This window comes from Vanrija pseudolonga, chromosome 1 (genome assembly GCF_020906515.1).
Source record: "Vanrija pseudolonga chromosome 1, complete sequence".
Classification (NCBI taxonomy): Eukaryota; Fungi; Basidiomycota; class Tremellomycetes; order Trichosporonales; family Trichosporonaceae; genus Vanrija; species Vanrija pseudolonga.
Window position 1 is genome coordinate 4598830 of NC_085849.1, and position 25838 is coordinate 4624667.

The following is a 25838-nucleotide window of genomic DNA, read 5'->3' on the forward strand; positions in this document are numbered from 1 at the left end:
ACGGAGGAACTGACCCTTGGGTTCTACAAGTCTGCTTAGCTCGACAGAACCTGTATCCAAGCGGGTGGGCCGGGGCCAAGGCCCAGTTCGGCGTTGGCTGGTCGGCGACTAACCATGGGTGCCTTGCAGCACCAATATTCACCTCGCGGGAGCCGTAGTTACTTCAAACTCTTCAGCCCAGCAACCGTGGACGCATTGCCAGCTCCTCGCCATCACTCACAACCATAAACACCGCTTCGTGGGTGCCCCCATTGCATCCCGGACGACCGGGGTGAGGTTGGAAGCCCCCTCTCGTCATGTTCAACGGCCAGGCAATGTTTTCATTAGCGTTGTGGCGCTGGCCCCAGAAACCAATGTCGTCGTTGCCTGGCGACCGTTCCTTCGGGGAGCGGTGATCTTCAGTTGTCGGTTGCTATCAACTCGATGTCAGCAACTGAGTTGCGACGGTGTCGTGCTTGCTGTTACTGCTCTCTCCGTGCTGAGGTTCACGTTGGCGGGGAATGAGTTTTGGACGAGCCCAACGAAGAGACATATAAAGGCCGCAGTGGCACAGTTGTCGGCACCCGCACCCAAGTCAAACAACAACACCATGAAGCTCTCCCTCGCAGTACTCTTCATCTCCCTGCAGTGTAAGTCCCCTCCGCTGACAAAGCTGACACCCAGCCCTCGCCTTCGGGATGACCATCCACCCGGATGCCCAGCCGCCCCACAGCGTCCTCATCCACGCCCCCGGCGGCGGCGGACGTGGCGGTAACGGCGGCAAGGGTGGCAACGGCGGTGCCGGCGGCGCGGGCGGTGGTGCCGGTGGCGCAGGGGGCGCAGGCGGTGCGGGTGGTGCTGGCGGCGCTGGTGGCGGCCAGGGAGGTGCCGGCGGCGACGGCGGCGAGGGTGGCGCTGGTGGTGACGCCGGTGAGCCGACGCCCACCACGTCTGCCAGCCGCTCCGGGACCACCATCTTCGACTACATCTCGACCTCGTCGCCCAAGGAGGGCACCACCATCTTCGACTATGTCACCACCTCTTCGAGGTCGTCGTCGACCAAGGAGGGTACCACCATCTTCGACTACATGACCACCACGCCGACGGCCTCGCTTACGGAGGAGTTCGGCATCGGCTGTGGGCGCACTTCATCGGCCAAGGAGGGCACTACCATCTTCGACTACTTCGGGTCCTCGCCGTCGGCTGAGAGCTCCACCTCGTCTGAGGGTGCGACGACCATCTTCGACTGGTTTGGCTCGTCGCCCTCGGCCGAATACAAGACCCAGGTGGCGTAACGGCCATCCTCGACTCCCTCACCCCCAGCTCGACGGCATCCACTCGGCGCCTGAAGGAGTCCGGCGTGTGGCAGCACTACTGTAGCCACCCGGTTATGCGGATTGTAGAATGAACTCTGAATGCAAAACCCTATTGAGATTTTGCCTGTTGCGAGGCGGTCAGCACTGAAACCGGATACTGGTACAGCACAGCCTGTCGCTGTGTCGTGCGTGGAGTAGGCAGCGGCGCGTGCATTGCATCCAAGCACACGCGTTGGTGATCTTCCCGCAAACGGCCACGAGTTATTACCCCCACGTGCCTGCCTCGACAGCGGTGCACTCGTCCATGCAGTGGGAGAAATGCGGCGTACATTAACCTTAAGAGCTTCCGTCCGGTAACCACGGACGACGCGTCTGTGGCGCTTCTCCCACACCCATGTGAGCAGGTACCCGGTTGTCATGTTCGTCGTACACGGTCTCTCATGAACAAATGTCGCGAGAGCCCGGACCGGGCCTGCTGGGATCAACCGCGTCCCGTCGCAACCTTGTGCGCGTCAAGCAGTGCTGCGGACCGCCAAGGCTCCCCCATTCACAGGGTCGTTGACAACAACGTTACGATGCTTACCGGGGTGTTGCCGACGGAGGGCATGGCGATACATTACCTTGCTGGAGCTCATGTCGTCTGGACGACGGGACGCTCCGTTGGATTCGGGAGGACGGTGCCAGCGCATCCCGTCTTCGTACCGTTGTCTACTCCATCTTGCTCGTCTCGAAGGCCATCCCGGTAACAGCGACCTATGTCCCCGTCAACTTGACCGGGAGACATCCAGAGTCGATGACGATATAAAGCGGAGTCGCCAGCAGCCCAAATCCCCCTTCATCGACAAAGTCAACTCGAAACGAATCAACAAGTCCAATCGACATGAAGCTCTCTATCGCCGTGGCGCTCATCTCCCTCCAGTGTAAGTTTGCCCGCTCAAGCAGTCGCTGAACCCAGCCCTCGCCCTGGGATTCACCGTCCTGCCCCAGTCCTCAAGCAGCACGGCCGCGGAGTCCAGCAGCACGCTCATCTCTTCGGGTGGGCGCGGCGGCAAGGGCGGTAACGGCGGCAAGGGTGGCAACGGCGGCAACGGCGGCGTGCAGGGCGGCGCTGGAGGCAACGGCGGTGCTGGCGGCGCGGGTGGTGATGCGCCCCCCGGCGGCGTGGCTGGTGCCGGCGGCGCTGGCGGCGAGGGCGGTGAGGGTGGCAAGGCCGGCGTGTACACCACGACCGCCCCCATCGTCACGCAGAGCAAGGGCCCTCCCTACCAGCCCCAGCCTAGCGACATCGTGCTCCCCCCGATCCCCTGGGAGCAGGCGCAGGGCATTGCCCTCAATGCCCCGAGCATCGACCACGTCGGCGCGTGGTGCGGCGGCGGTGCCGACCTCGCCGACGACGCCAAGGTCATCGCCCTCCCCGACAAGTACTTCGACAAGGAGAACAAGGTGTGCGACCGCAAGGTCACGCTTTGGTGGTACGGCAAGTACATCACCGCCCCCGTCTACAACAAGTGCGACGTCTGCGACGACAAGACCATCAGCCTCTCGCCCGCCCTTTTCAAGGAGCTTACCGGCACCGATGACCGCTCGTCGCCTATTGCGTGGGCCTTTACCGACAAGATCTAGGTCGGGATTGTATGTTGTCGTGATGAATACACGCTTGATGATGCTGTGTGACATAACGGTGCATGACTGTGGCAGAGCTGGAGCATGCTTTGGGGCCATGTCAAACTCCGTGAAAGTTCTTCAAACGCCCCGGCCGATGATATGCCGCCACACTGTCCTCCAATCCACCTGTCTATCCCTCATCCCCGACCTCAAGCTCAGTACGTGCACTTGACACACCCACGAAGGGGCCCACATGCGAAGCTGAACGCGACGCTTGTATACTGGAAACAGTCGCCCCGGATCCAAACCTTGTCAGCGCCAAGCATAACTGGCATGGCATAGCCTCCCCTCGTTTCCAGGCAGGCGGGGTAGCACCCACCGCCTCCTTCATGGGGGAGACACTGCATTCGATCATGTCAGTTACATACTCCCGGCTCATTTTGTCGCCAGGCCCATACCAGGTCGACAAGGTTCGGGGACACACGCTCACGCGGTGCCGGGTGCCTGCTCATCCCGTCCCCGCATCGTCGTACATACGCTCCGCAGACAGTCGCCTGTTCGCGACATCCCCCGCGCCGTCTCCGCAAAGTGAGCGACGACAACAGTGCTCTCGATCATCTCCGTGCGCGTCGTATGTTCATATCGCCTGCTGCAGAAGCCATCGACTGGGTGTTGCGAGTTGGGGTACCAGCCAGCAGTTCGCTTGGCTTGGCATTCCCCACGTCAATGAAGATATAAGACGACTCGCCGGCCGCCCAGCACCAACTCCCACCTCAACTCCGCCGACTTTAGTCCAAGTCAAGCCACAGACCACACCCAACAGCAGCATCATGAAGCTCTCACTCACTGTCGCGCTCATCTCCCTCCAGTGTAAGTTGTCTCCACAAGTCACTGCTAAGCCCCAGCCCTCGCCCTGGGGTTGACCGTCCAGCCGTCGGCCACCACCACAGTCGTAGCCGGCGGCGGTCAAGGCGGCAAGGGCGGTAACGGTGGCAAGGGCGGCAATGGTGGCGCGGGGGGCGGTGCGGGTGGTGCCGGAGGCAGCGGAGGCGCTGGCGGTGCTGGTGGTGCTGGTGGCGGCCAGGGTGGTGCCGGTGGTGAGGGCGGTTCTGGCGGTGCGGCGGGTGCCGTGACGCCGACCTCGTCGGCCAAGGTGCCCAGTGGATCCGACTACCTGCAGTTCTTCAAGGGGTATGCGCTCAAGGCGCCCATCGACCACTTCGGGCTCCGATGCAGTGATGTCTCCGACGATGCCAAGGTCGTCTCCATCCCGAGACAGTACTGGGAGGGAGTGGAGGAGCAGCCGTGTGGACGCACCGTCACGCTCTGGTTCAACGGCACCTATGCACAGGCACCCGTCTACAACGAATGTGCCGTGTGCAGCACGTACGGCGTCGCCATCTCCGCTGCCCTCTTCGAGGAGCTTACCGGCGGGCCGGCAGACCGCTTGGAGCAGGACGAGGTGTGGTGGACCGTTGACCCCAAGTGAATCGTAGCGGGTAAAGAATGAATCCACAAATGATGGTGCCACTGAGGTGCTAGGTTGCCGTGCATCGGGTCCTTGAGCTACTCATCCAGAATGCAGCTTTCGGTCACTACACGGCGTCGGTCCGGGCCGATATCAATCCCTCCACTGCCCTGCGGAACACGTCCGCGGAAGCTGGAAATGAGGCGGGCAAGCAAGCGCCGAGCAACCGCCAGGACACTCCGGCCCGGACATACCATATACGTGCTGTATTGGCCGTGAATCGGCCCCTCGGTGTCCACCCCGGTATCTCGGTGCATGCGCTTGACCACATGCCCAGGGTGAAGTCGCGGATCTTGGCCGGACGCGGCTGGTATCGGCTCAGCCCTGCGGGGGAGTGTGGCGGCGTGCCTGGTCAGTGGACTGGCACGTCGGTCCGTCCTCGGAGTATAGCGTGCTTGCAGCTGGCGCTTGCATTGGCTGCCTTAAGGCTTGCTGACCGAGAATCTTTCGCGTAGCACTCCCAACCGAAGAGCCGAGAGCGCTACTGCCCCGCATAAGAGTGGGTGGGGCCGTGTACCGAGACGCGGTGGCCCGGAGTGGAGGTGGGGGTCTCGGTGAGGAGTGGGTCGGCTTGGTATATGTATGATTCCCTTGCTGCCAGCGAGCAGGTCCGTGCCCCCGTACACATCACAATGGCTACGAACAACACCGGTACTGGGCCACCACCGCCCATCGACGCCGAGAAGGCGTCCATCGCCTACGCCGAGAGCATCGACGAGAAGAAGCCCGACACCAGCGGCCTGGCCGCCCACGAGGTCCCCATCGTCGAATACACCCCGGCCGAAGAACGCGCTGTCGTGCGCAAGCTCGACTTTGTCATCGTGACCTTTGGCATGTTGATCTACCTCTCTGCGTACCTCGACCGCGGGAATTTGGGCAACGCGCGGTTGATGGGCCTGCAGGAAGAGGCACTTGGCGGCAGTGACAAGGCGTTCAGCATCGCGCTGGCCTGCTTCTTCATCACGTACACCACCTGGGGCGTGCCGGGTACCATGGCCGCCAAGTGGATGCTACCGTCGCGCTCTCTGGCCACTGGTTGCGCGCTGTGGTCCATCGGCGCCACTCTCATGGCCGCGTGCTCGTCCCCTGGGCCTATTTACTTCCTCCGTTTGATGATCGGCGTTGGCGAGGCAATGTTCGGCCAGGCGCTCCCTCTCCTGTGTACGTTCTGGTATACCAAACGCGAGATGGCCGTCCGCATGGGCGTGTTCATTTCGGCTGGTTCCCTCGCTGGAGCATTCGGTGGTCTCATTGCCTGGGGCGTAAACTCGATGCACAATGCCAAGATTTCGCAGTGGCGGGTCTTGTTCCTCAGTAAGTCGGCCGCGAGGACTTCCCGCTCCGCTCACACCCCCAGTTGAGGGCCTCCCGGGCCTCATTCTCGCCGTGGCACTATGGTTCTTAATGCCCACGTACCCCGAGGACAAGCAGTGGTTCTTGTCGCAGCGCGAGTCGGACATCTGCCTCGCGCGAAAGGCGAAGGAATCGGGCAATGAGGGCAACCGCGGTATCGACAAGCGCGCCGTCAAACGCGCTTTCACCGACTGGAAGGTCTACGCGATGCCCATAATCTATTTCGCGTTCAACGTGAATGCTTCCAGTGTGAGCGGTTTCCTTCCGACAATTGTGAAAAATCTCGGGAAGACCGCGGCTACAGCTCAACTCTTCACGGTGCCGCCGTACGCTGTGGCCTTGGTGACCACGGTGATTGTGGCGCACGTTTCCGACCACCTTCAGTCAAGAGGGTAAGAGGGGGCGAAAGTGCCACAAGCTGACGCCAGATTCTTCCTTGCGGGGTCGTATGTCCTCGGCGCAGTCGGCTGGATTCTCCTTCGTGTGCTCGACGCGGCGTCGAAGGACAAGGCCATCCTGTCGGGTCGGTACTTTGGCTGTATCCTGCTGGTATCAGCAGCCTACATTGTCATCCCGCTCCATCTGTCGTGGGCAGCGTCCAACAACCCGTCGCAGACGCAGCGTGCCGTAGCCATGGGCATGCTCAACCTCATCGGGCAGCAGGGGTCGATCCTTGGTTCGTTCAGCTTTCCCTCGGCCCACGCACCGCACTACTACCGCGGCGTGTATGTCAACCTCGGCATGCAGTGCTTCGGCGCGCTGGGAAGCGTGCTCTTGAGCCTGTGGTTCCGGTGGGAGAACAAGCGGAGGGACGAGGTGGAAGGGAAGCCGGACCCAGAGGCGAGGTTGAACGTGCTGGAGGACTTTGACAGGGCTGTGGGGTTCAGGTATGTGCCGTGAGGGGGTGAGGGGGTGAGGGGTGAGAGGTGTGAAGGAGGTGTTAGGGGGGCGTAAAGGGCTTCGAAGAGACTGTAAGCGAGTGGGTAGTAATGTTATTGCTGGTCGTGTTGGTCGCCGAGGAAGACGACGGCAGGGAGGTATGGGCGACTGGGGTCGCTTGAGGCACGCATCGATACGTCGGGCATGGTAGTATTGAATGATCTACGATGGAGCATAGGAAGCCCAAGCACGAACAAGCGTCGTGAGAGAAGAATGCGAGGTGATAAGAGTGAATGGAAGACGTCAACAAGAAGAGAACCAGTTTCCCCACCTAAATACCCGCCCGCCCAGTGCGCCCGGCACCCTCCACACCAACGATGACGCGCATATCTTTGGCCACCCAACCACCCTGTCAACTCAACATCACACCATGCCCCTCGGGCCCTACCTTTCCTCCTCGGCGTCCTCGCGCGCGCACCACGCGCTGCTGGTAAAGCTCGACAAGGCCGCGTCGGCGCAGGCCGAGGATGCGGCTGTTGGCGATGAGGTCGAGCGGTGTCGTGTGCTCTTGGGGGGCGGAGTGAGCCAGGTGAGTCGGGGTGCGGGTGATGGTGACGGCGAGGGCCTGGCACATGAGGTCTCCAACCTTATGGCCGTGACGATCGAGCGTCGCGTCGCGTCGCGCACGCCGACCCCGCTGACACCACCGCCCAGTCAAAGGTCGCCGATACCCTCATCATCCTGCTACACTGCGCGACAATCTCCCACACCCCGCTCGACCTCGACTTTGCGCTCGTCCACGCGCTGCATCTCGCCGAGGGGGGCAAGTCGATGCGGGAGAGGCGGTTGGGTGAGTCTCTCAGCGTGGGTGACGGCGTCGTCTTCCGCGAGGGGAGCAGCTTGGCTCTTCACCCCATCGCGGCGACGGCCCGGTGTCGACGACCTCGCTCACACCCCAGGTTACCTCTACCTCTCCGAGCGCCTCCCACCAGGGCATGAACTGCACCTTCTCCTCGTCAACACCATCCGCAAGGTGCGTCGTAATCCTCCTTGGACCCAGCTAACGCGCAGGACCTGGCATCAGACAACGTTGCCCACGTCCTCGCCGCTCTGCACGCGATAGCACACCTCCCCGGACCGGACCTCGCGCCGGCCGTTGTTCCCCTGCTCACGTCGAAGCGGCTGCTAGAGCACGAAGTGTGCGTGTTGGTTTTGTTGTTGCTCCGGCCGGCCGATCGATCTGACAATCTAGCCCGTCTGTCCGCCAGCGCACACTGCAGGCTTTGTCGGCGCTCGTGGCCGGCGCTCCGTTGTCCCTGCGTGATTTGGCGAGGAGAATACGGCACGAGGACGACGCGCCGGTGCTCGCGACGGTTCTGAAGGCGTTTGCGCATGCGTTGGATGTAAGCTGGGGTGTTGGGCACGCTGACGCCCAGGCTGGGTCACGCGAGGAGGATCCTGCCCGCAGGAGAAAGCAGTTCGACTCGGTGTTCAGTGCTTCTGCACGCCATCTCAGCGCCGGCGAGCAGGTATCGATCGTGCTGGCTATCACCAAGGTGCTCACGGCGATTGTTCGTACTCTGCCCCGGCGCGAGGTGGCGGATCTGGAGGAAAAGGCGCCAGACCCGCTCGTCGCCCATGTCCTCGGGCAGGTCGAGGCGCTCCTCGCCGAGATTGTGGACAGGATAACGGCCAAACCAAGTGGTGCCAAGGGTGAGCTTTGAGTTCGAACGAGGAGCTGACCCCAGCGTACCTCTACGACGTCGCAATCCTCGCAGTCGCGACGTACGAAGTCGAGGGCATCATCAGCGGCCCAGTGGACCAGCTGCTAGAGTATCTCCGCTCGCTCCTCGTCCCGCCAGTAGAGAAGGGCAAGGGCAAGGCTCCGCGCTCGCACTCGTCGTCGCATTCACGCTCCAACTCGCGGTCCCTGTCGCGGACGTCGAGCCAGCAGTCGGTCCCGACGAGACCAGCCGAGTCGCCCAACGACCGTATCGTCGCCTTGCGATGCTTTGGGGTGCTCCCGCCGTCTGTTTGGCAGTCGGGCTTGGAGGAGAAGCACATGGCGGCGCTGATGGGCGGGGTGGACAGCTACGACTCGACTGTGCGGCAGGAGGTGAGCTAAACTCACCCTGCACGAGCTGACACCAGACCCTGCGACTGCTCTGCCGCGCCGACCGCAACCTGCCTACGCTGACGCTCGAGTCGCATCTCGAGGCGATACGTACCGGCAAGGGCGTGCCGCTACCCGTTGACCTACCGTCCAGTGCTACGCGGTCGCAGGCCCTGGCAGAAGGACGGGCCGAGGCGGCCGGTCGCGCACTCGAGGCTGTACAGATCATCGGCGAGGGGCTGGACGATACGGCGCGCGGGACGCAGTTCGCCGAAGGCGTCGCCAAGATCACCAAGGCGCTGCGTACCGGCGGCGACAATGCCATCTGGCTCAAGGGGGTACAGAGTGTTCTGGCGACACTTCATGCCAGTGAGCTACACGGACCTCCAGTACAGCTGACACCAGGCCACACGGACTTCCGCAAGGCCTTCATCTTAGCAACGAGCGCCGAGCTCGCCCGCGACCCAGAGGACGTGACGGCCGCGCTGCTGCTAACCACCGCGGCCTGCGAGTACCCGATCCCCGAGCCGCTGGGCACGATTCAGGCGATTGTCGAGGCGCTGCCGAGCGCCCCTGCGTCAGTGCAGGAGTTGTCCGCGATCGCGCTCGTGCCCCTGCTCGCGTCGGCGCCGACGGCAGAGCAGCGCGAGGTGCTCGTGCCTGCCATCCTTGCTGGCCTCGAGACGCTCAAGGCGAGCGAGGTGAAGCACATCGCTAAACGGGGACAGCAGGTCGCTGTGATCGTGGAGCGGGACCTCGTCGACAAGGTCGTGTTCGCGTCCAAGTCGCGCTCGGTGGGTATGCCGACCGTGTCTGCGCTGACCCGCCAGCTGAATGACGTCCTCGATGCCATTCTGGTGCTGTACACTGACGCGACGCGCCCTGTGCAGTTGCCGTCGCCCCACGACGACGAGGAGGTGCACTGGGGCCGGCTGCAGTCGGCGAGTGTTGCCGACAGCAGGCTGCGATACGACGCGTACCCCGACCAGCAGCAACCTCGCGGGCGGTCGCGCCGCTCCCCGCGCCTCTCGCACGACCGCGGTGCCGAGCTGCACCGTAACAGCAGCGAGTGGCGCGCCATGGGCCGCAGCACGCTCGTCGAGGCCGACGACGAGGACCGAGACGGGTCGCTCGCCCTCGACGACCTTAGCATTTCGCGACAACAGCGCGGCGGCGTGGCCACGCCGACGGACCGCACGCCGCGCCTCCGCCCGCTCGACAGCGAGTTTTAGTGTACTGGTGTGCATGTAGTTCTATGTTGTAGAGACGTATACAACTCGTGATGCCTACTTCCCCCTTATGCCTTCTCGGCGCCCGCCACGCGCCGGCCCTGTACCCACACCGTCGCAATGTCGCGGTCGTCCCCCGTGAAGAGCCACTTCTCAAACACGCTTTCGACTGCCTCGCCGTCCTCGACCCACATGCCGGGGCTGCGGGGCTTCACCCAGAGCGCGTCAAACTGGGCCCCAGGGGCAAAGTTACCCACGTCGTCGAACCCGCACAGGCTCGCGCCGCCGAGGGTAGCCATGTGGAACAGCTCGGCAATGCTGAGCCCGCGCTCCGCGAGCCCCTCGAACGCGAGGCTGCGCGAGACGGTCCGCGCGTCCCGGATCTGCGGCAGGATGCCGAGGCTGCACCCGCCCGAGCAGTCGCTCCCCAGCCCGACCTTGATGCCGTGCGCGAGCATGTCGAGCACGCGCGCCGCGCCAGAGTTGAGGTTGGTGTTGGACGCGGGGCAGTGCGAGATGCCTGCGCCGTGCGAGGCGATCACATCGCGCTCCGCGTCGTCGAGGTGCACGGCGTGCGCGAGGATCGTGCGCGGCGTCAGCAGCCCGTGGGCGGCGTACACGCCTGCATAGGTCGCAGAAGCGGGGAACAGGCGGCGGATCTCGGCACACTCGGACGTGTTCTCCGCGATGTGGGTCTGGATCGGCAGGCCCGTCTGCGCGGCCAGCTCGCCGAGCGCCGAGAGGAGGTCGGGCGTGCAGCTGATAGCGAAGCGCGGGGTGAGGATCGGCTTGACGATGGAGGGGAGCGAGGACACCTGCGCGAGGAACGCCTTGGTGCTCGCCATCGAGGAGGCGGTGGACGCCTCGACGTAGTCGTCCGAGCAGAAGCGGTTCATACTGCACCGCCCGACGAACGCGCGCTGCCCCGCCTCGGCGCACAGCTGCGCCAGGAGAACGCTGGCGTCGACGTGTAGCGTCGAGTAGTAGCACGACGTTGTGGTGCCTGCGGCCAGTGTGCGGTCGATGACCTGCGAGAAGATGCGCCGCGCGAGCGTCAGGTCGGAGAAGCGCGTCTCGAGCGGGAAGGTGAGCGTCTGGAGCCAGGGGAGGAGCTCGAGCGACCCGCCGAGGCCGTTGTTGGGGTACTGGGGTGCGTGCTGGCGCAGTCAGCTTCGATGTCCAAGGGAATCCGGCACACCACCCACGGTATGTGTGTCTATCAGCCCGGGGCAGAGGAACCCCTCGTCGACGTGCACGATGTCCGCGCTGACGCCTCGCGAGGCGAGCAAGTGCGACACATCGGCGCGCGCGACATCCTTGTCGAGCGAAACGACGCGGCCGTCGGAGACGACGAGTAAAGCGCTGGGCAGGACCTCGAGCTGCGTCAGGCTGAGACTGTGTACCACGGGGCCGTGGTATGCTGTTGCTTTGTGCTGTCAGCGGCGTCGCTCGGAGGAGAAGGGGAGGGGGAGCAAGGGGGACGTCGCGCTCAGAGAAAATGTTGATTAGCAGCTGGCATGTCTCCACGATAAACGTCAGAGCCCCAGCGTTCTCATCACGGCGCGGAAGGGATGTCGGAGGTGACTTACCAGTGCTCGTGCCCCTGCTGCTGCTACTCGCGTCGAGCAACCCGTTCTGCGTCATGGTGAGAGGAGCAACGCGCACATCGGCGTGCGTGAGGGTTGCACTACTTGTACTTTGCTTGTCCGATATCGTCGGAGCAACAGCGGGCGGAACAAGGATAAGTGTGTGATGCGTGTTGTCACCTCGATAACAAGCGCCTTCAGCGCCGATAGCACCAGCCATCACGGCACCACGTGGAGGCGAGGCGGCATTCGGCGGCAGCGACGGGATGCGAGGGCGGGGGGCCGTGGCGCGTAGCGCGTCGGCGTCGAGCAAGTATGCATAGGTTGCGAAGCGTAAGGTGAGGTACATTGTCGCTCGCGTCGGCTGCGTCTCGGCAGAGACAGCGCGTGCATAGGGCGCGGCGCGGCGTTGGCAACGAGCCAGCGACGCCGAAGCCGAGCGACCTCCGACCGATTGGCCCCCTCCTCGCTCGGCCCGCCGTCCCCCGCGCCGGCCCCGCCGTGCCAATGATACATGCAGCGCTACAGATCATTCTCCTATACACGCCCGCCCGCCTAGTGGTCGACCTTCTTGTCGACGTCGCGGTCGTCGTCCTTCTTGGGGTGGACGTGCGGTCCCGCGGCGACGATGGCCTTGTCGAGCCCCTTGGCCGCGGCCATGCCGAGCACGAGGAGGTCTGCGAATGCCGCCCAGCCGAGCAACGCCTGGCCGTCGACGCCGAACACTGCGTCGGGGCCCTTGGTGGCCACGCTGGACAGCAGGTTCCAGCTGAGCTGGCCGCCTGCGACGACGGCAGGGCCGGGACACACGCCCGCGAGCCCCCAGCCCAGGCCGAACAAAAGACTGCCGAGCACCAGGCGCCAGTCGATATCGGTGCGGCTGGGTACACGCCACTTCTCCCACGGCAGCGTGGGCACCGGGACGACGCCGCGCCAGTGCACCGCGTTAGGCACGACGCCGCCGAGGAACACGAGCGCGAGCGACGGGTCGAAGCCTGCCATCGGGGGCGGGAAGCGCAGGAAGCCGATGACCTTGAGCGGGGACACCATGCCGCTGAGGATCAGGCCGAGGGAGAAGGTCACCCCTGTGAGGAGGTACGGCGCGAGCTGGAGCGCCGTGTAGCTGTGCGGCGTGGTGCGGGAGCCCACGCCGAGGGGGTAGCTCGGCGGCGGGGGCGGGGGCACGACGCGGTTGCCGTCCTTGTCGTTATCCAGCGCGGGGATGTAGTCGTCTACGACGTCGGGATGGTCCCCTGCGGCGAGGACACGCGCCGTCACGCGCCTGTTGGCCACGGCCGTGCCGAGCACGAGCACGAGCAGGATCGGGACGTGCCATGCCGCTGGCCACACCGGCTTGCTTGCGTCCACGCCCGCTGGCTCGCCGATCGGCGCGGGGAGGACGCGCGCAGTCACCACCGCGGTGGAGAAGAAGACGGCCGTCGCGATCAGCGAGCGTGGCGAGAGGCGCGAGGCGCCGCAGAGGAAGTGGCCACTGGCGAGGGTCAGCGTGAGCTCTGTCATTACTCTTGTCCCATCTCCTGCTGCTCACCTGGTACATCCTGAGCCGAGCTGCGTGTGTCAGCAAGCACGCGCCCCACCGCTGGCGCAACTCACCCTGCTGCCAAACCCGACCAGCAGGCCAGCAATCGCAAGCCGCACCAGCCCAAGCTCAGCCCACAGCGCCGCGCCCGAGCCGGGCACGGCGGTGATCGAGTCCAACCCGCTCGCGGCGATGAGCAACGGGCCAACAAACAAGCCGAGCACGACGGCATGTCGCCAAGCGGCGTTATCCCCCAACAGCGACCCGTCGAGGATGCCGCTGATGCCCAGGACGCGGCCGGTGCTCGTCAGCAGGGACGACGTGGAGAGGTGCAGGATTGCCCCGCCGGCTAGTGTTTCTAGCGGGGTGAATGGCATCGTTCGAGCACTGGGGGGAAGGAGGAGGAGGGAGTGTGATGGATGGGGTTCTGTAGTGCCCAGGAGATGAAGGTGAAGGAGGGTATCGAGGTCGGTCTGTCGTGTTCGCCGCCGTCGTCGTCTCGTCGTCGTCGATGTAGTAGTTGTTGTGCTGCTGAAGTCGCCGCCGTCGCGAGCTATATAACCCGGTGCGCGTTGCTGACCTCATTGACGACATTTGGCGCCACAAAAATGTCACATTTCGGGGGCGGCCATGGCGAGGAGCCATGCCTCTGGGCTCGTCCTCTCCTCCAACGCGACGCAAGCAAGGCCTGCTGCACAACTCCCCGCATGCACATTAGGAGGTTTCAGCGCGCACCGAGGAGGAGTCACCTCGACGACACCGGGCCCGTCGTCAAGACTTTTGCTCGACCGAGGTGATATTACGATAGGATCTGGCCGTGCCTGCACCCGCAACCCTGCCGCGCCCTGCGATTCCGAACCTTACTTCGGCGACAGCCCCATTCGTACTCCGATACGATCAATCGTCCATTGATCTTATACTACTGTTGATGATACTGATGCAAGTACTACATAGGCCGACGGCCGGCCGCGGGTGAGTGGTGCGTGCGCGTAGTGGTGCTTTTCGGGTTGAGCGAGTCGTCTCGGGTCTAGCTCGGCGCAGGGTTGGGTTGATGCTTGGCCCGTCATATGCTCGGCAGGCCGAAGTCCCCGCCCTACTCCGCCACGCTGACCAGCAGAGGCATCTGCAGTCCGGCGTCCTCCTCGCCCACGACGCGGGGGCGCATGACAATCCTGCGGAGCGGGTCAGCAATGTTCGTTCGGGCAAGGGCGAGCTTGGCCCGAAGGCCAAGCTCAGCCACCTGGCCACCTCGCATGCGCTTCGCGCGCGTTCGGCACACTCACTGTGCCTTCCTCTCATACTCCGGGTTCGACTTCAACAGGTCAAACTTGAACGACCTGATCAACACATAGAGAATAACCTTCATCTCGGCGAGGGCAAACCTGTACCCGATGCAGTTGCGCGCGCCGCCGATAAAGGTCAGCAAGTTGCCGTAGGTCACGCCGGGGATCTGCTCCTTGGGGATGCCCTCGCGCGAGTAACGGTCCGGGTTGAACTCTGCCGCGTCGGCACCCCAGATGTCGGTGGCGTGGTTGGTCGTGAGAATGGCTGGGGTTGAATTAGCAGGGTCCCAGCCTGCGCCTACCGACTTACGCATAAACACATGCACGCCCTTCTTCAACAGCACACTGTCAATCATCTTGCCGTCGCGGCCCTGCACCGGCGTGCCGAACGGCACCACCATGTCCTTGTTCGCCATGCGGATCGTGCCGGGCACCGGCGAGTCGAGGCGCAGGCTCTCGTGCACAATCTTGTCGAGGAACGGCAGCGCGTTGACCACCGCCTCGGACGGCTGCTCCTCGCCCACGGCGCGGATCTCGTCGCGCAGCCGGTCCTGGTAGTGCTGGTACTGCGCGAGGCGGTACAGGCACCACGTGAGGGCCGTCGACGTGGTTTCGTTGCCGGCGAGCATAAAGGTCGTGATTTGGGCCAGAACCTCGGCGTCGGTGAGCTTCTGCTCTGGGCGGAGGTCGGGCGCCATGTTGGCCTTCATCAGACGTCCGAGGAGGTCATTGCCGAGGTCAGAGTCCTTCTCGACCGAGCCGAGCTCGCGGATGGCCTTCTTCTTCTCGTCGACAATCTCGTTGCCGATCTGGATAGTCTTGTCGCGGGACGCCTTGACGACGCGGGTCTGCTTGGTTTTCTGGGCGCGGGCGTCAGTGGGGTGAAGCCAATGCAACCTGGCTTCACTCACAATAAAGTCGAGGATGGGGAAGAAGTTCTGAAGAATGCCGAGCGCCGTGATCCGAGTGCCGCTCTGGAACATGGCGTTGAACGCCTCGGCCAGCGGGTTACGCCTCTCGCTGAGCGTCTTGAAGTCATAGTTGAACCCGGCGACACCGATCACGTCAAGTGTCGTCTGGCCCAGGTATCGCATGATGTCAATCTTGCGTGCGCCCGGCACCCTGTCGACGTCCTTGGCGGGGGTGGGCGAAGTCACGTCGGCATCCGCCGCCGCCTCGTCCTCGATGAACGTGTTAAACTTGCGCTGGAGCTCGTACGCCTTGTCGTAGAACACGGGGCTCATGTCGCGGATGGCGGCGGGGCCGAAGGCGGGGTTCAGCACACGGCGCTGGCGGCGGTGCACCTCGCCCTCGGCGGTGAGCACGCCGTTGCCGAGCATGCGCTCGAGGAACTGGTTGGTGCGCTCGGGCTTGATAAAGTCGTAAGAGTGCTGCAGGATAAAGCCGAGCGCCACGGGGTCGGTAGTGACGATACGGCTCTCGCCAAACATCATGGTGTAGCGGATCGTGTGGCCGTACTCTGCGATCCACTCGTCGTGCTTGCCGCACGGGGGCGCCTTGATGATCTCGCCCAGGTTGCCCCATACCAGCGAGGTGCGGGCGGGTCCGCGCAGGTTGCGGAAGGTGAGCGTCGCCTCGCGGTACGGGAACAGGTAGATGTATACGCCGAGGACGAGGAGGGCGATCGCGCCGACCGTCTTGGCGATGGTGGGGTGTGCCGCCACGAGGGCCGGCAGCACGGGGATGCTGTCGAGGTAGCTGGCTACTGTCGACGACATGGTGGGGAGTGTGGTGTTGGCAAAAGTCAATTGTCGTCGATGGCACGTTTAAAGAAGCCGGCGTGGAGTGACGAGGCGCTGTTAATCCGCGGCGCAGCAACAGATCTCTCGCTGAAGCGACGGCACCCGCGGCAATTAGTGAGCGTCCACGCCGGCGGCTACGACCTGGACAAGGCTGGGGAGTGCGGGGTTTAGGAGAGCAAGAAAGATCAAGATAGCCTTGGCGAGCAGAGTCAAAGTGGTCAACAGTGACCGCGTCGAACTCCAAGATCCACCGGAAATCCCGTGCCGAATGACAATGCCCGAATTGCAAACCTAATGATGATCAGGAATTGGTCCGATTCCACGTGGCATCCCATAAGGATCCTTTCTAATCCAACTACACTTCCCCGCCCCGATGTTCTACGCCGCGGCCGATGCCCGAGCAACGGCGTCGTCCGACATTCAAATTGACGTCACAAACAACGTGCAGCCACGCCGCCGGCAGGACGCGTGTCGCGTTGCGGTTAGCGAGGTAGAGCAGTACCTCGGCGCCGAGGTGGGGGCGTGGCGTAGTCATCGCCGACGGGGGGCACGGTGATGGTCAGGCCGTGTCGGCTGGGCGTGGCCGCTGTCGACGGTGACGACAGCGCGTCGACTGGTGCTAGCCAGCGCTGTATGGGCTCGCGTGGCCTGTCGTGGGTTGCCATGGGTGGGTCTATTTGCTGCCACCGAGGCCGAAGTCGATCGTTACTACTCCGCAGCGTGGGCTATCTTGGGCCGGCGTGGGGCGTCGTGGGTGTGTGGCATGTGGCATGTCCGCACACTTCCTCAAGCTAGCGGGCGGCCTGATGAATACAAGCGTAGGAGAATACTGCTACAGTACCTCTGGGGATGCGCCCCGGGCTGTCTGTGTACGCGGCGAGTCTGACTGGTGGTTGAGCGGCCGTGGGGGATCCGAGTCGGTCGTCGGTGCCGGCTAGGGCTTCGGCGGTCAAACAACTCGGTGGATCACGGCACTGACCTGGCTGCCAGCCATACTGAGCCCCTCTCAACATCACAGGCCCGCTCACCGCTCGACACTGTTGCGCACAACGTCTTCAGACGTGTCAATGTACCAGATCAGTGCCACACCTTGCCACGTGACTCCCATGTGCCAAGCACGCGGGAATACTCCCGCTGCTCTATGACGTCGTTCTGCGGCGGGATCAAATTCGGGTGTGTTGACGTTGAAGGCCAAACATTCAACAGTGACATTGACGACGACAACCACAACGATGATGATGATGGCGAGAGCATGCAAAGAGATGGGCAGCAGCGTGAGCAGTGCAAGGGGGTGGGACGATCTGCGGTGTGGAGGCAGTGCATGCGCCGCCCCGCGCCCCGGTGGTACCATGTGCAGTGTCCGCCAAGCCGTGGGTTGTGAGTGGGCCTGGCGGGAGGGGAGCTGGGTGGAACTGGGGCACCCAATGACACGATGGGGGGCAGGCAGTGGGCGGGCTGCTCGACGTCCATCTCGCTTGCAACAACTTGTCCACTTCACTGGCTGTTTATATCATTCTCGACGCGACTTAACTCGAGCAGTCAAGTGCATCTCTCTGCTCCCCCCTAAGCAAGCAACAACTCGACGGCCGTATCCCACGCACTTGTCCGACCCGCCGACCCGCCCGCCCGACAACGAGCGACGTATCCACCCCCCCACCCCCACAACTCGCCCACCCCCGCGCAGCCCGCAGCAGTCGCACACCCCACCGTAACACAATGTCCGCGACTCCCAAGGAAGAAGGTATGTCCGACGGTGTTGGGTCGCGGCGGGCGTGTCCGAAGGCGGTGCGATGCATTGGCGCCGGCGCTTGGGGCGTGTCCGACGCCGGCGCGGCGGCGGCGTAGCCAAGACGAGGAGGCGTTCTTGGCTTGTTGCTGTTGGCGGCTGTTTGCGAGTGACGAGCGACGAGTGCTCGTTGCCGTTGCACGCACGCGACTGCCTCGTGCTGCATGCTGTCCTCTGTGCTGCGTCGTGCGAGGTCGTGCGCGTACGTGCCTCGGCCGGCCGCAATGACTGCATGCTGTCTGCTTGCAAGATTGTCCCCCCTCGCTCGTCCTGTCCATCCTCGATGATCATTTGTTGACACTGTCCGTGTGTCTCTCTGTCCGTCTTGTCCTCGTCGCTCCTCACACACGCCGTCTCGTCGTCGTCTGGCTTGCTCGCTCGCACCTCGTCCCTCGTCTCTCTCAACTCGCCATTTAATCCTCGTCGCATCCTATTCTCATCTGCACACTCTACTCTCACCTCACCATGGGTCGCTCGTCAAAACCCGCAACCCACCACGCCCATGCCCATGCCCACGCCCACTCGGTCCCCACCACGCCGCGGGAAACTAATCTCTCGGCCTACCCCCTCTCGCTGTCGCGCACCCCGTCGCTCCGCAATACGTCGTCACCATCGACACCTACAGGCGCCGACGTCCCCCAGGACCAGAAGGCCGGATGGACCAGCTTCATCAAGTCGCTCGCCCACATGACGGGCGACCTGTCGTCGATGACCGCGCCGCCTTGTAAGCGACACTGTCCTGCAGCCCGCTCACACCCGCAGTCATCCTCTCGCCCGTCTCGCTCACCGAGTTCCCCGCCTACTGGTGCGAGCACCCCGAGCAGTTTGCCGAGATCTCGCAGGGCAGCACCGAGGAGGAGCGCATGGAGCGTGTCCTCCGCTGGTTCATTGCGACCCTCAAGGGCCAGTACACTGTGAGTAGGGGGTGAGAGCGTGGGCGCGCGCAAGCGAGCGAGCGAGGGTGTGTGTTGTGGGCGACACACACACGCCGCGCGCAAGGGTACTGGCACGCGCAGTGGGCGGCGCCGCCCGCCGCGCCGCCGCCGCGGTCGCGTGTAGACGGCGCGTGCTCCACGCACAGGCAATGGCGCCACTCCCCAAAGTTCGAGCTCACACCCCCCAGACGCGTAACGAGAAGATGGGATCGGAGAAGAAGGTGGGTGCTGGGTTTGCGGGGTAGCCTTGCCTGACGCCGCCAGCCTCTCAACCCCGTCCTCGGCGAGCTCTTCTACGGCACCTGGCCCGACACCAACGGCCGCGGCGAGACCGAGCTCATTGTCGAGCAGGTCTCGCACCACCCTCCTATTGTGAGTGTGAGAAACGGGAGCCACATGCTGACCAACACCCCAGACTGCCTAGTACGTTTGCGGGGCTTGAAATAATTTGCGGCATTGGCATGGCATGGGCACTAACACATGCCGCGCAGCTACATTGAGAACAAGAAGGCGGGTGTCGCTCTTCAGGGCCACTCTGGCCAGAAGACGTCATTCACTGGAACGTCCATCTATGTCAAGCAGTCGGGTCACGCCCTCCTCAAGGTCGCCCTCAAGGCCGGTGGCGAGGAGACGTACTTGATTACTCTTCGTAAGTCCGAACCGGAGTGAGCAAGGGTGTCGTCCGACATGGTCGGGTCGCGCAGCACCCCCACTCATGCCCCACTTGACCCCCGCCGCCACCCCCACTCACACCCCCTCCCAGCCAAGCTCCGCATCGAGGGCATCATCTGGGGCTCGCCCTACATTGAGCTCACCGAGACCTCGGCCATCGTCTCGAGCACCGGCTACTCTGCCCACATCGAGTACAAGGGCAAGGGCTACTTCTCGGGCAAGGCGCACTCGTACAAGGCTGTCCTGTCGCGCGGCAGCAAGACTGTCCAGACGTACGAGGGCCAGTGGACTGGCGTGTCGACCATTGGCGGCCACAAGGGCCCCGTGTTCTACGACGCCGACGCGGTTCCCAAGCAGGAGGTGACGGTCAAGCCTATCGAGGAGCAGGGCGAGTGGGAGAGCAGGCGGCTGTGGCAGAAGGTGGCCGACGGTATCCGTGGTGGTGACTACGAGGCGGCGGGCAAGGAGAAGTCGATCATTGAGGTAAGTAGGGGCCGCGGCGCGCAGCGGCGCGGCGGCTGCATTATCACTCGAGCGTCCACTGATCCACCCAGAACGAGCAGAGGCAACGGCGCAAGGACGAGGCCGCGGCCAACACTACCTGGCCCCTCCGCCGCTTCACGCACATCGAGGAGGACCCCGAGTATGAGCAGCTCGCGGCTGTCATCCACGACAAGACACAGCCTACCACCGAGGACGCATACGTCTTCAACGGCCACGAGGAGAAGGTTGCGGCCTAAATATAGGGTGATACTGGCTGGCACGCGCGCGCTTGAGAGACACGAGCTGGACGCTGCCACTGCTCCTGCTGCCTAGTGGATAGGCTAGACGACTACACCGACGATGCGACTCTGCTGTTCGATACACCTTTGCATCTGGCTGGCCGTACAACTGTTCTCTCCTTCTGACTACGTCGTTGCCATCGTTATTAAAGCTTGTCAAGCGTCGCCTTGACGCCGTCCTTGAAGCCATTGTAAGACTCCTCGGTGCCGAACACGGGCGCAAAGACGGCCGCGTCGTGGAGGGCGTCCTCGTCGTCCCAGACGGTGACATCGGCGCCGTCGCCGCGGAGGTTGCGCGCAAGGGCGCGGACCTCGTCCTCGAGCGTCTCCTCGGTACCGACAGAGAGGAACACGGGCGTGCCCTTGAGGTGGGCGAACGCGCCGGCGGGCGCGAGCGCAGGCGAGAGGATGGCGCCGCGCACCGCGTCGGGGGTGTAGAAGCGCGTGATGGAGCTGATCGAGTTGCGGATCCACGCGGGCGAGAGGTAGTCGTATCCCTTGGTACGCCACGAATTGCTGGACACGGTGTAGTCGGTCCAGGGCGAGCACAGCGCCAGGCCGCCCGGGCCGGGGTGGCCCTGCGCGCCGAGCGTGCTCGACACGGCGAGGGACAGGTGCCCGCCGGCACTGTCGCCGACCAGCACGACGTTGCCCGGCTCAAAGCCCAGCTCGGAGGTCACGTACGACCACGCGCCGAGCGCGTCGAGCAGCGGCGCGGGCCATGCAGACGTCTTGTCCACTGCCTTGCGGTACTGTGCGGCGTACACGCGCACGCCCGTGTCGCGCGCGAGCTTGACGCCAAAGGGCGTCCAGAGGGGGTGGCCGACGACGTAGGCGCTAAAGGAAAGGAGCAGCGCGTCAGCGCTGCGACGCTGCTTGGCAAGAACACGCCTACTCACCCGCCGTGGTAGTAGATCACAATCTTCTCGCCCTTTGCCGCCTTGTCGCTGCCCTTGCCCAGCGCTTCCTTGGGCGTGAGGATGAACCCCGGCGCCGGCTGGGCCTCGACACCGGCCGGCTTGGGCACCTTGTCCTGGAAGGCGGGCGCGAGCGGCGCGGTGACTTTCGTGAGGGTGACGCTCGCCCACTGCTCCGCGCTGGCCGGGATGAGCGGCTTGGCGGGCACGTCCGCCGACTCTGCCGCCGACTCGCGCGCAATCAGCCCGGGGTTGATGGTCGTCGCGATGCGGAAGATCTTGGCCATGAGGTAGATCTTGAAGGGGATGCGCGGGCGCGTGACGAGGTACGTGAGTGCCCACACCGGGATGGTGAGCGCCGCCGTGAGCTGCGCGCCGACGGTCAGCAGCGCCGCGAGGCCGCGGCTGCGGCCGTTGGCTGCGTGCGGGGACGGGGCGGTACGCAGCGTCGAGATGTTGGCCATGGTGTGGGGGGTGGCGGTGGGGGGAGAAGGGAATGAGGGGCCCAATGCTGGTTATATACCGCCGGTTCGCACGGTCGAAGCACGTCACTAGTAGCGAGGTTGCAGCAAGGCGAGGGACGGAGGCGGGACGGGAGGGAGGCGAGGCAGGCAGGCAGGCGAGGCGTCGAGGCAAAGTGCCACACGTGAGCCGGGCCACGGCTAAGATACCCGGAGCGTCGAGGCGACTCCTCGGCTGCAGGCGACACAACTCGGCAGTTGGACACTGACGACGATTGTGTCAATTGCAGCGTGTCAGCCGCAGCAGCATCCACCTCGGGGAGTGCATCGGCGAGTGCAGCAGTACTTGCGGAATGCATACATCGTGTCCACCACTACACGCGGCAGTGGCGGCGGCAGGCCGGCGTCCGCCAGTGTCGGGCCGTCGCCGCTGCCGACAGTGACGTTTGGTCGTCATCCCCATTCGCCGCCGCGCTCGATATCTCTTATCGCATGGTGCTCCACAAGCCAAGCCACAGACTGGCCGAGGGCCGTGCAACAGAGCCAGGTTACCAAGTCGCTAGCTATGACTGGCTGCTACGTGACATGTGTTTCACTTTGCCGTGGCCTCCTCGAGCACGTCGAGCACCCCGTCGATAGACGCAGGCCACACGCCGCGCGCAAAGGCGCCCCAAGCCTGCCTGACGACCTTGCCCTTCGCATCCACCTCGTCCCAGCTCTCGCTCCCGAGCATCGGCGTGCCGGCCCACGCCTCCTGCGTGCCGAGGAGCAGCGGCACATCGATCGTGTGCACGGCGCCAAAAGCGCTCCCTGCCGGGCGCCACACCCACTCGGCGAGGCTGACGGCGTGCCCTCTCTGGCGGAGGAAGTGGGCATAGTCGACCGACGCGGCCGCCCAGCCGGGGTTACTCCGCAGCGCGGTGGGAGGGAGCGCGTCGATCTCGGCGTCGCTCAGGCCTGCCTGGGACGCCATGCGGCGGAACACGTCCCCGTCGTTGGCAGTGTACGTGACGAACACGGGCACGCGGCGCGGGTCGCTCGCGCCCGGAACGTCGGGGTTGTGGTTTGGCCTGCCGCCGCCGGGACCGGCGGACGGCGGGAGCACAGGGAAGAAGGGCATGCCGAGGCCAAAGTCGAGGTTGTGTGCTGGCAGCGCGCCGGCCGTCTGGGAGTGCACGGCGATCGCCTGCTCGGGCGACATTGTGTCGAACGTCGCGCCTGATGGGAGGAAGGTAGCGGCCAGCGCGCGGATGGCGAGCGCGTCGTCTACGCTCGCGAGGACGCTCGCCGTGCTCGACTGGATGATAGCGCGCGCGACGAGCTGGGGACGGAGCACAAGGAGCTCGGCGCAGAGGAACCCGCCCGCGCTCTGCCCGAACGCGGTGATATTGCCGCTGTCGCCCCCGAGCGCGGCGGCATGGCTCGCGACCCACTCGAGCGCAGCGACGAGGTCGAGCGTGCCAAAGCTCTCGGCCGGGCGGGGCTGGTGCCGCGTGTCCGGGTCGTAGAGGAACCCCAGCGCCCCCAGCCGATAGTTGACCGCCACGACGACGGCGTTGGCGTCCCGCGCGAGGCGCGACCCGTCGTAGAATGAGCTCTGGGAGCTGCCGGACACGAACGCGCCGCCGTGGATCCAGAAGAAGATGGGCAGCGCCGCGGCGCCGGGGGGACGATAGACGGAGAGCACGGCGCTGTGCTCCTCGCTCTGGGGGCCCGAGTCGCGGTCGGCGCCCATGACCATGGACAGGCGGCTGGGCGGCGCGATGGGTGTCGGGCCTTGCTGCCTCGCGTCGATCGGCGACGGGCGGGGGTCGACCGTGAGCCTCGTCGGCGGGCGGAAGCGCTGCACGCCGCCGGCGTACGGCACGCCGCGGAAGTACTCGGCGCCGTAGTGCTGCCCGCCGGCGTACGTGCCCTGCGGGAGGGTGAGGGTGGGTGTCGGCGTGGACGTGGGCATGGTACCGAGCTCTGCGTGTGACTCTGGAAGGTCCATCTTGCCATCGACGCCATCGACGCCATGCACGCCGCTTGATAAGTACTCGCGGAATCCTGCTGGTGCTACCTTCGGCCCGGCCGACCCATACTCACCTGACGACGCATGCCGCACTAAGTGGTCGCCGCGGCGGTGCCGCTGCTGAGCCGCGGATACGCCGCGTCCCGCTGGCTTGCTCGCGCTCCGCAGGTGCGGGGATCCCGAGTTGCTCACAGTGGGGCAAGGGTGGGTGTGAGAGCTGAGGCCTCGTCGCGATCAAGAACAACAATACATGGTAAACGTCTATACTACGAGTCTGATGCCTCTGCCGCCTCCTCTCCGGCCCGGGAGGCTCGCGCTACGCGCTCGCTCGCCGCCCGCGCCTACTCAAAGTCGATAATCACCTTGCCCTTCGACCGCCCGCTCTCGAGCTTCTCAAACGCCTTCTCCCACTCGGGCAGCTTGTACGTCGAGTCGATGACGACGTCGAGCTTGCCCTCTGCCACGAGGTCCGAGAGCTCCTGGAGCTGCTTGCCGTCTGGGCGCATGAAGAAGAACTCGTACTCGATGTCCTTGGCCTTGGCGGCGTTGATGGTCGCGCGCGACGTCCACCCGACAGCCGTGGACACGATCCAGTTCTTCCACCACGGAAGGCCGGCAGCCTCGAACACGCTCGGCGTGGGCGGGCCCGACACGGTCAGCACCTTGCCGCCCTTCTTGACGGCCGCAAACGTCTCCTGCATCTCGGCATCGCTGTGCGCGGCGAGGTCGAAGACCTTGTCAAACGTCGGGCCGAGGGACGACAGCTTGGTCTCGCGGTAGTTGATCACCTCGTCCGCGCCCGCCTTCTTGACGTAGCTCTCGCCTGCGGGCGACGCCGTCGTGGCGACCGTCGCGCCGCGCAGCTTGGCGAGCTGGATGGCGAGGAGGCCGACGCCGCCCGCGCCGGCGGTGATGAGCACGTGGTCGCCCTTCTTGACGTCGAGCTTGTCGAGCGCCTGGAGAGCCGTCAAACCGGCGAGGGGCAGGCCAGCGGCGTCCACGAGCGGGATGTTGGCCGGTGCCTTGGCGATGAGCGACGCGCTGATGGCGCTGTACTCTGCGAACGCGTTCATCTCCGACTTGTCGCTGCGCGCGACAATCTTGTCGCCGACGGCGAAGCCGGTGACCCCGTCGCCCACGGCAGTGATCACGCCCGAGAACTCGTTGCCCGCGATCTGGGGGAACTTGTACGCGTAGATCGCCTTGAAGGTGCCGTTGCGCTGCAGAGCGTCGACGGGGTTCAGGCCGCCGCCAGATACCTTGACGAGGACTCTGCCGGGGGTCGCGGTCGGCACGGGCAAGGGCAGAAGCTTGGTGACGTTCGGGCCGCCGTAGGCCGTGTAGGCGATGGCCTGCATCGTGGTCATTGTGGAGTCGGGGTTGGGTTGGAGTTGGGCTGCGTCGAGTGGCGACGAGTTGCGTTGCGGTGGCTGTGGTGCTGCTACTGCTGTTGCTTTCTGTGGGAAGCCCTCTCGTCACGCCGCGATACGTGCTTTATACTTTATTGGCCAGCAGCCAGCAACGATTACAGCTCGATTACCAGACACAGAAAATGCCAGCGGAAAGCGCCATGTCGTCACCGCGTCATGGAGCCAGTGACCGTCTCGTCGGCGTCTTGAGCCCGCGCGCGCGAGGGCAGGCTGTCTCCCCTGCCTGGCGCATCTAACCCTCGCTTAATCGCCGACTCTTCGGGCCACACCGAGGACCCCACCGAGCGTTTGTTCATTTCTGACAAAGGCCCTCGCTGCACGTCAGCCCGGTACCAATGGCGCGCTCGGTGACAATCGCCTGAGCTCCTAGATACAGTCAGATCTGCGACTCAGCGGCGCCCTTGATCGCCTGGGCGTGTGTGTATGTACGCGTTATCCGTGATATGGCGATAGCCGCGTGAATCAGTAAGCAGCAGCGAGCCGATCGCCTCGGCGCCTCGGTGTGTCGGTTCGTGGGCCGGATGGGCCGAGGCAATGACACGATGCCGGAGGTGGTGAGCATGGGAGAGTGTTCGAGATGCATCGTGCAAGCTGGGTCGCGTGTGCGAACAATAAAACGAGTGCGTGTCGTGTTGGAAGCCGAGGGTGTCTCACTCTGGCGAGCAGA

The 25838-nt window shown here is 64.4% G+C and overlaps 11 protein-coding genes across 11 annotated transcripts; 5 read left to right on the forward strand and 6 right to left on the reverse strand.

The window, feature by feature from the left end:
- Positions 1-589: 589 nt before the first annotated feature.
- LOC62_01G001715 (uncharacterized protein) lies at positions 590-1274 on the forward strand (the record flags this gene model as incomplete). Its single annotated transcript, XM_062768213.1, has 2 exons — positions 590-629; positions 664-1274. 2 exons carry the CDS (start codon positions 590-592, stop codon positions 1272-1274), a joined length of 651 nt encoding a protein of 216 aa, XP_062624197.1.
- A 901-nt stretch (positions 1275-2175) lies between these two features.
- On the forward strand, positions 2176-2918 carry LOC62_01G001716 (uncharacterized protein; the record flags this gene model as incomplete). The annotated part of the gene is made up of 2 exons (XM_062768214.1): positions 2176-2215; positions 2251-2918. The coding sequence occupies 2 exons, from the start codon at positions 2176-2178 to the stop codon at positions 2916-2918; spliced, it is 708 nt and encodes a 235-aa protein (XP_062624198.1).
- Positions 2919-3730: 812 nt separating this feature from the next.
- LOC62_01G001717 (uncharacterized protein) lies at positions 3731-4389 on the forward strand (the record flags this gene model as incomplete). The annotated part of the gene is made up of 2 exons (XM_062768215.1): positions 3731-3770; positions 3806-4389. 2 exons carry the CDS (start codon positions 3731-3733, stop codon positions 4387-4389), a joined length of 624 nt encoding a protein of 207 aa, XP_062624199.1.
- Positions 4390-5060: 671 nt separating this feature from the next.
- prlL_10 (MFS transporter prlL) lies at positions 5061-10005 on the forward strand (the record flags this gene model as incomplete). The annotated part of the gene is made up of 13 exons (XM_062768216.1): positions 5061-5742; positions 5786-6173; positions 6210-6668; positions 7012-7249; positions 7375-7510; positions 7620-7693; positions 7732-7859; positions 7913-8063; positions 8097-8373; positions 8409-8776; positions 8812-9142; positions 9179-9567; positions 9604-10005. 13 exons carry the CDS (start codon positions 5061-5063, stop codon positions 10003-10005), a joined length of 4023 nt encoding a protein of 1340 aa, XP_062624200.1.
- On the reverse strand, positions 9966-11752 carry SPCC1672.03c (putative guanine deaminase). Its single transcript, XM_062768217.1, has 3 exons — positions 11592-11752; positions 11208-11428; positions 9966-11159 (listed from the first exon to the last, which is right to left on the reverse strand). The coding sequence occupies exons 1-3, from the start codon at positions 11644-11646 to the stop codon at positions 10071-10073; spliced, it is 1365 nt and encodes a 454-aa protein (XP_062624201.1). The 5' UTR covers positions 11647-11752; the 3' UTR covers positions 9966-10070.
- Positions 11753-12143: 391 nt separating this feature from the next.
- PD_1892 (UPF0394 membrane protein) lies at positions 12144-13639 on the reverse strand (the record flags this gene model as incomplete). The annotated part of the gene is made up of 3 exons (XM_062768218.1): positions 13203-13639; positions 13138-13157; positions 12144-13080 (listed from the first exon to the last, which is right to left on the reverse strand). The coding sequence occupies exons 1-3, from the start codon at positions 13503-13505 to the stop codon at positions 12144-12146; spliced, it is 1260 nt and encodes a 419-aa protein (XP_062624202.1). The 5' UTR covers positions 13506-13639.
- Positions 13640-14015: 376 nt separating this feature from the next.
- FUM15_7 (Cytochrome P450 monooxygenase FUM15) lies at positions 14016-16370 on the reverse strand. The gene is made up of 4 exons (XM_062768219.1): positions 15323-16370; positions 14722-15271; positions 14412-14676; positions 14016-14300 (listed from the first exon to the last, which is right to left on the reverse strand). Exons 1-4 carry the CDS (start codon positions 16148-16150, stop codon positions 14222-14224), a joined length of 1722 nt encoding a protein of 573 aa, XP_062624203.1. The 5' UTR covers positions 16151-16370; the 3' UTR covers positions 14016-14221.
- Positions 16371-18234: 1864 nt separating this feature from the next.
- Positions 18235-20433, forward strand: KES1. Its single transcript, XM_062768220.1, has 7 exons — positions 18235-18684; positions 18723-18874; positions 19084-19116; positions 19160-19267; positions 19378-19544; positions 19659-20050; positions 20122-20433. Exons 1-5 carry the CDS (start codon positions 18426-18428, stop codon positions 19393-19395), a joined length of 570 nt encoding a protein of 189 aa, XP_062624204.1. The 5' UTR covers positions 18235-18425; the 3' UTR covers positions 19396-19544; positions 19659-20050; positions 20122-20433.
- A 62-nt stretch (positions 20434-20495) lies between these two features.
- On the reverse strand, positions 20496-21730 carry mlhB_1 (Monoterpene epsilon-lactone hydrolase; the record flags this gene model as incomplete). Its single annotated transcript, XM_062768221.1, has 2 exons — positions 20496-21186; positions 21249-21730. 2 exons carry the CDS (start codon positions 21728-21730, stop codon positions 20496-20498), a joined length of 1173 nt encoding a protein of 390 aa, XP_062624205.1.
- A 589-nt stretch (positions 21731-22319) lies between these two features.
- Positions 22320-23684, reverse strand: Tfu_2427 (Carboxylesterase; the record flags this gene model as incomplete). Its single annotated transcript, XM_062768222.1, has 1 exon — positions 22320-23684. One exon carries the CDS (start codon positions 23682-23684, stop codon positions 22320-22322), a length of 1365 nt encoding a protein of 454 aa, XP_062624206.1.
- A 398-nt stretch (positions 23685-24082) lies between these two features.
- CEQORH_1 (NADP-dependent oxidoreductase domain containing protein) lies at positions 24083-25108 on the reverse strand (the record flags this gene model as incomplete). The annotated part of the gene is made up of 1 exon (XM_062768223.1): positions 24083-25108. The coding sequence occupies one exon, from the start codon at positions 25106-25108 to the stop codon at positions 24083-24085; it is 1026 nt and encodes a 341-aa protein (XP_062624207.1).
- Between the last annotated feature and the right edge of the window lie 730 nt (positions 25109-25838).

Coding starts and splice junctions, on each gene's coding strand:
- SPCC1672.03c (XM_062768217.1), bottom strand. CDS start 11,646: ATGACGCAGAACGGGTTGCTCGACGCGAGTAGCAGCAGCAGGGGCACG. Junction 11,429..11,591: donor CAGCAGGGGCACGAGCACTG/GTAAGTCACCTC, acceptor GACAGCACAAAG/CAACAGCATACCACGGCCCC. Junction 11,160..11,207: donor GGCTGATAGACACACATACC/GTGGGTGGTGTG, acceptor TGACTGCGCCAG/CACGCACCCCAGTACCCCAA.
- FUM15_7 (XM_062768219.1), bottom strand. CDS start 16,150: ATGTCGTCGACAGTAGCCAGCTACCTCGACAGCATCCCCGTGCTGCCG. Junction 14,677..14,721: donor GGGCGTGCATGTGTTTATGC/GTAAGTCGGTAG, acceptor ATTCAACCCCAG/CCATTCTCACGACCAACCAC. Junction 14,301..14,411: donor GAGTATGAGAGGAAGGCACA/GTGAGTGTGCCG, acceptor CCCGCTCCGCAG/GATTGTCATGCGCCCCCGCG.
- KES1 (XM_062768220.1), top strand. CDS start 18,426: ATGGGTCGCTCGTCAAAACCCGCAACCCACCACGCCCATGCCCATGCC. Junction 18,875..19,083: donor CCCTCAAGGGCCAGTACACT/GTGAGTAGGGGG, acceptor CACACCCCCCAG/ACGCGTAACGAGAAGATGGG. Junction 19,117..19,159: donor AGATGGGATCGGAGAAGAAG/GTGGGTGCTGGG, acceptor TGACGCCGCCAG/CCTCTCAACCCCGTCCTCGG.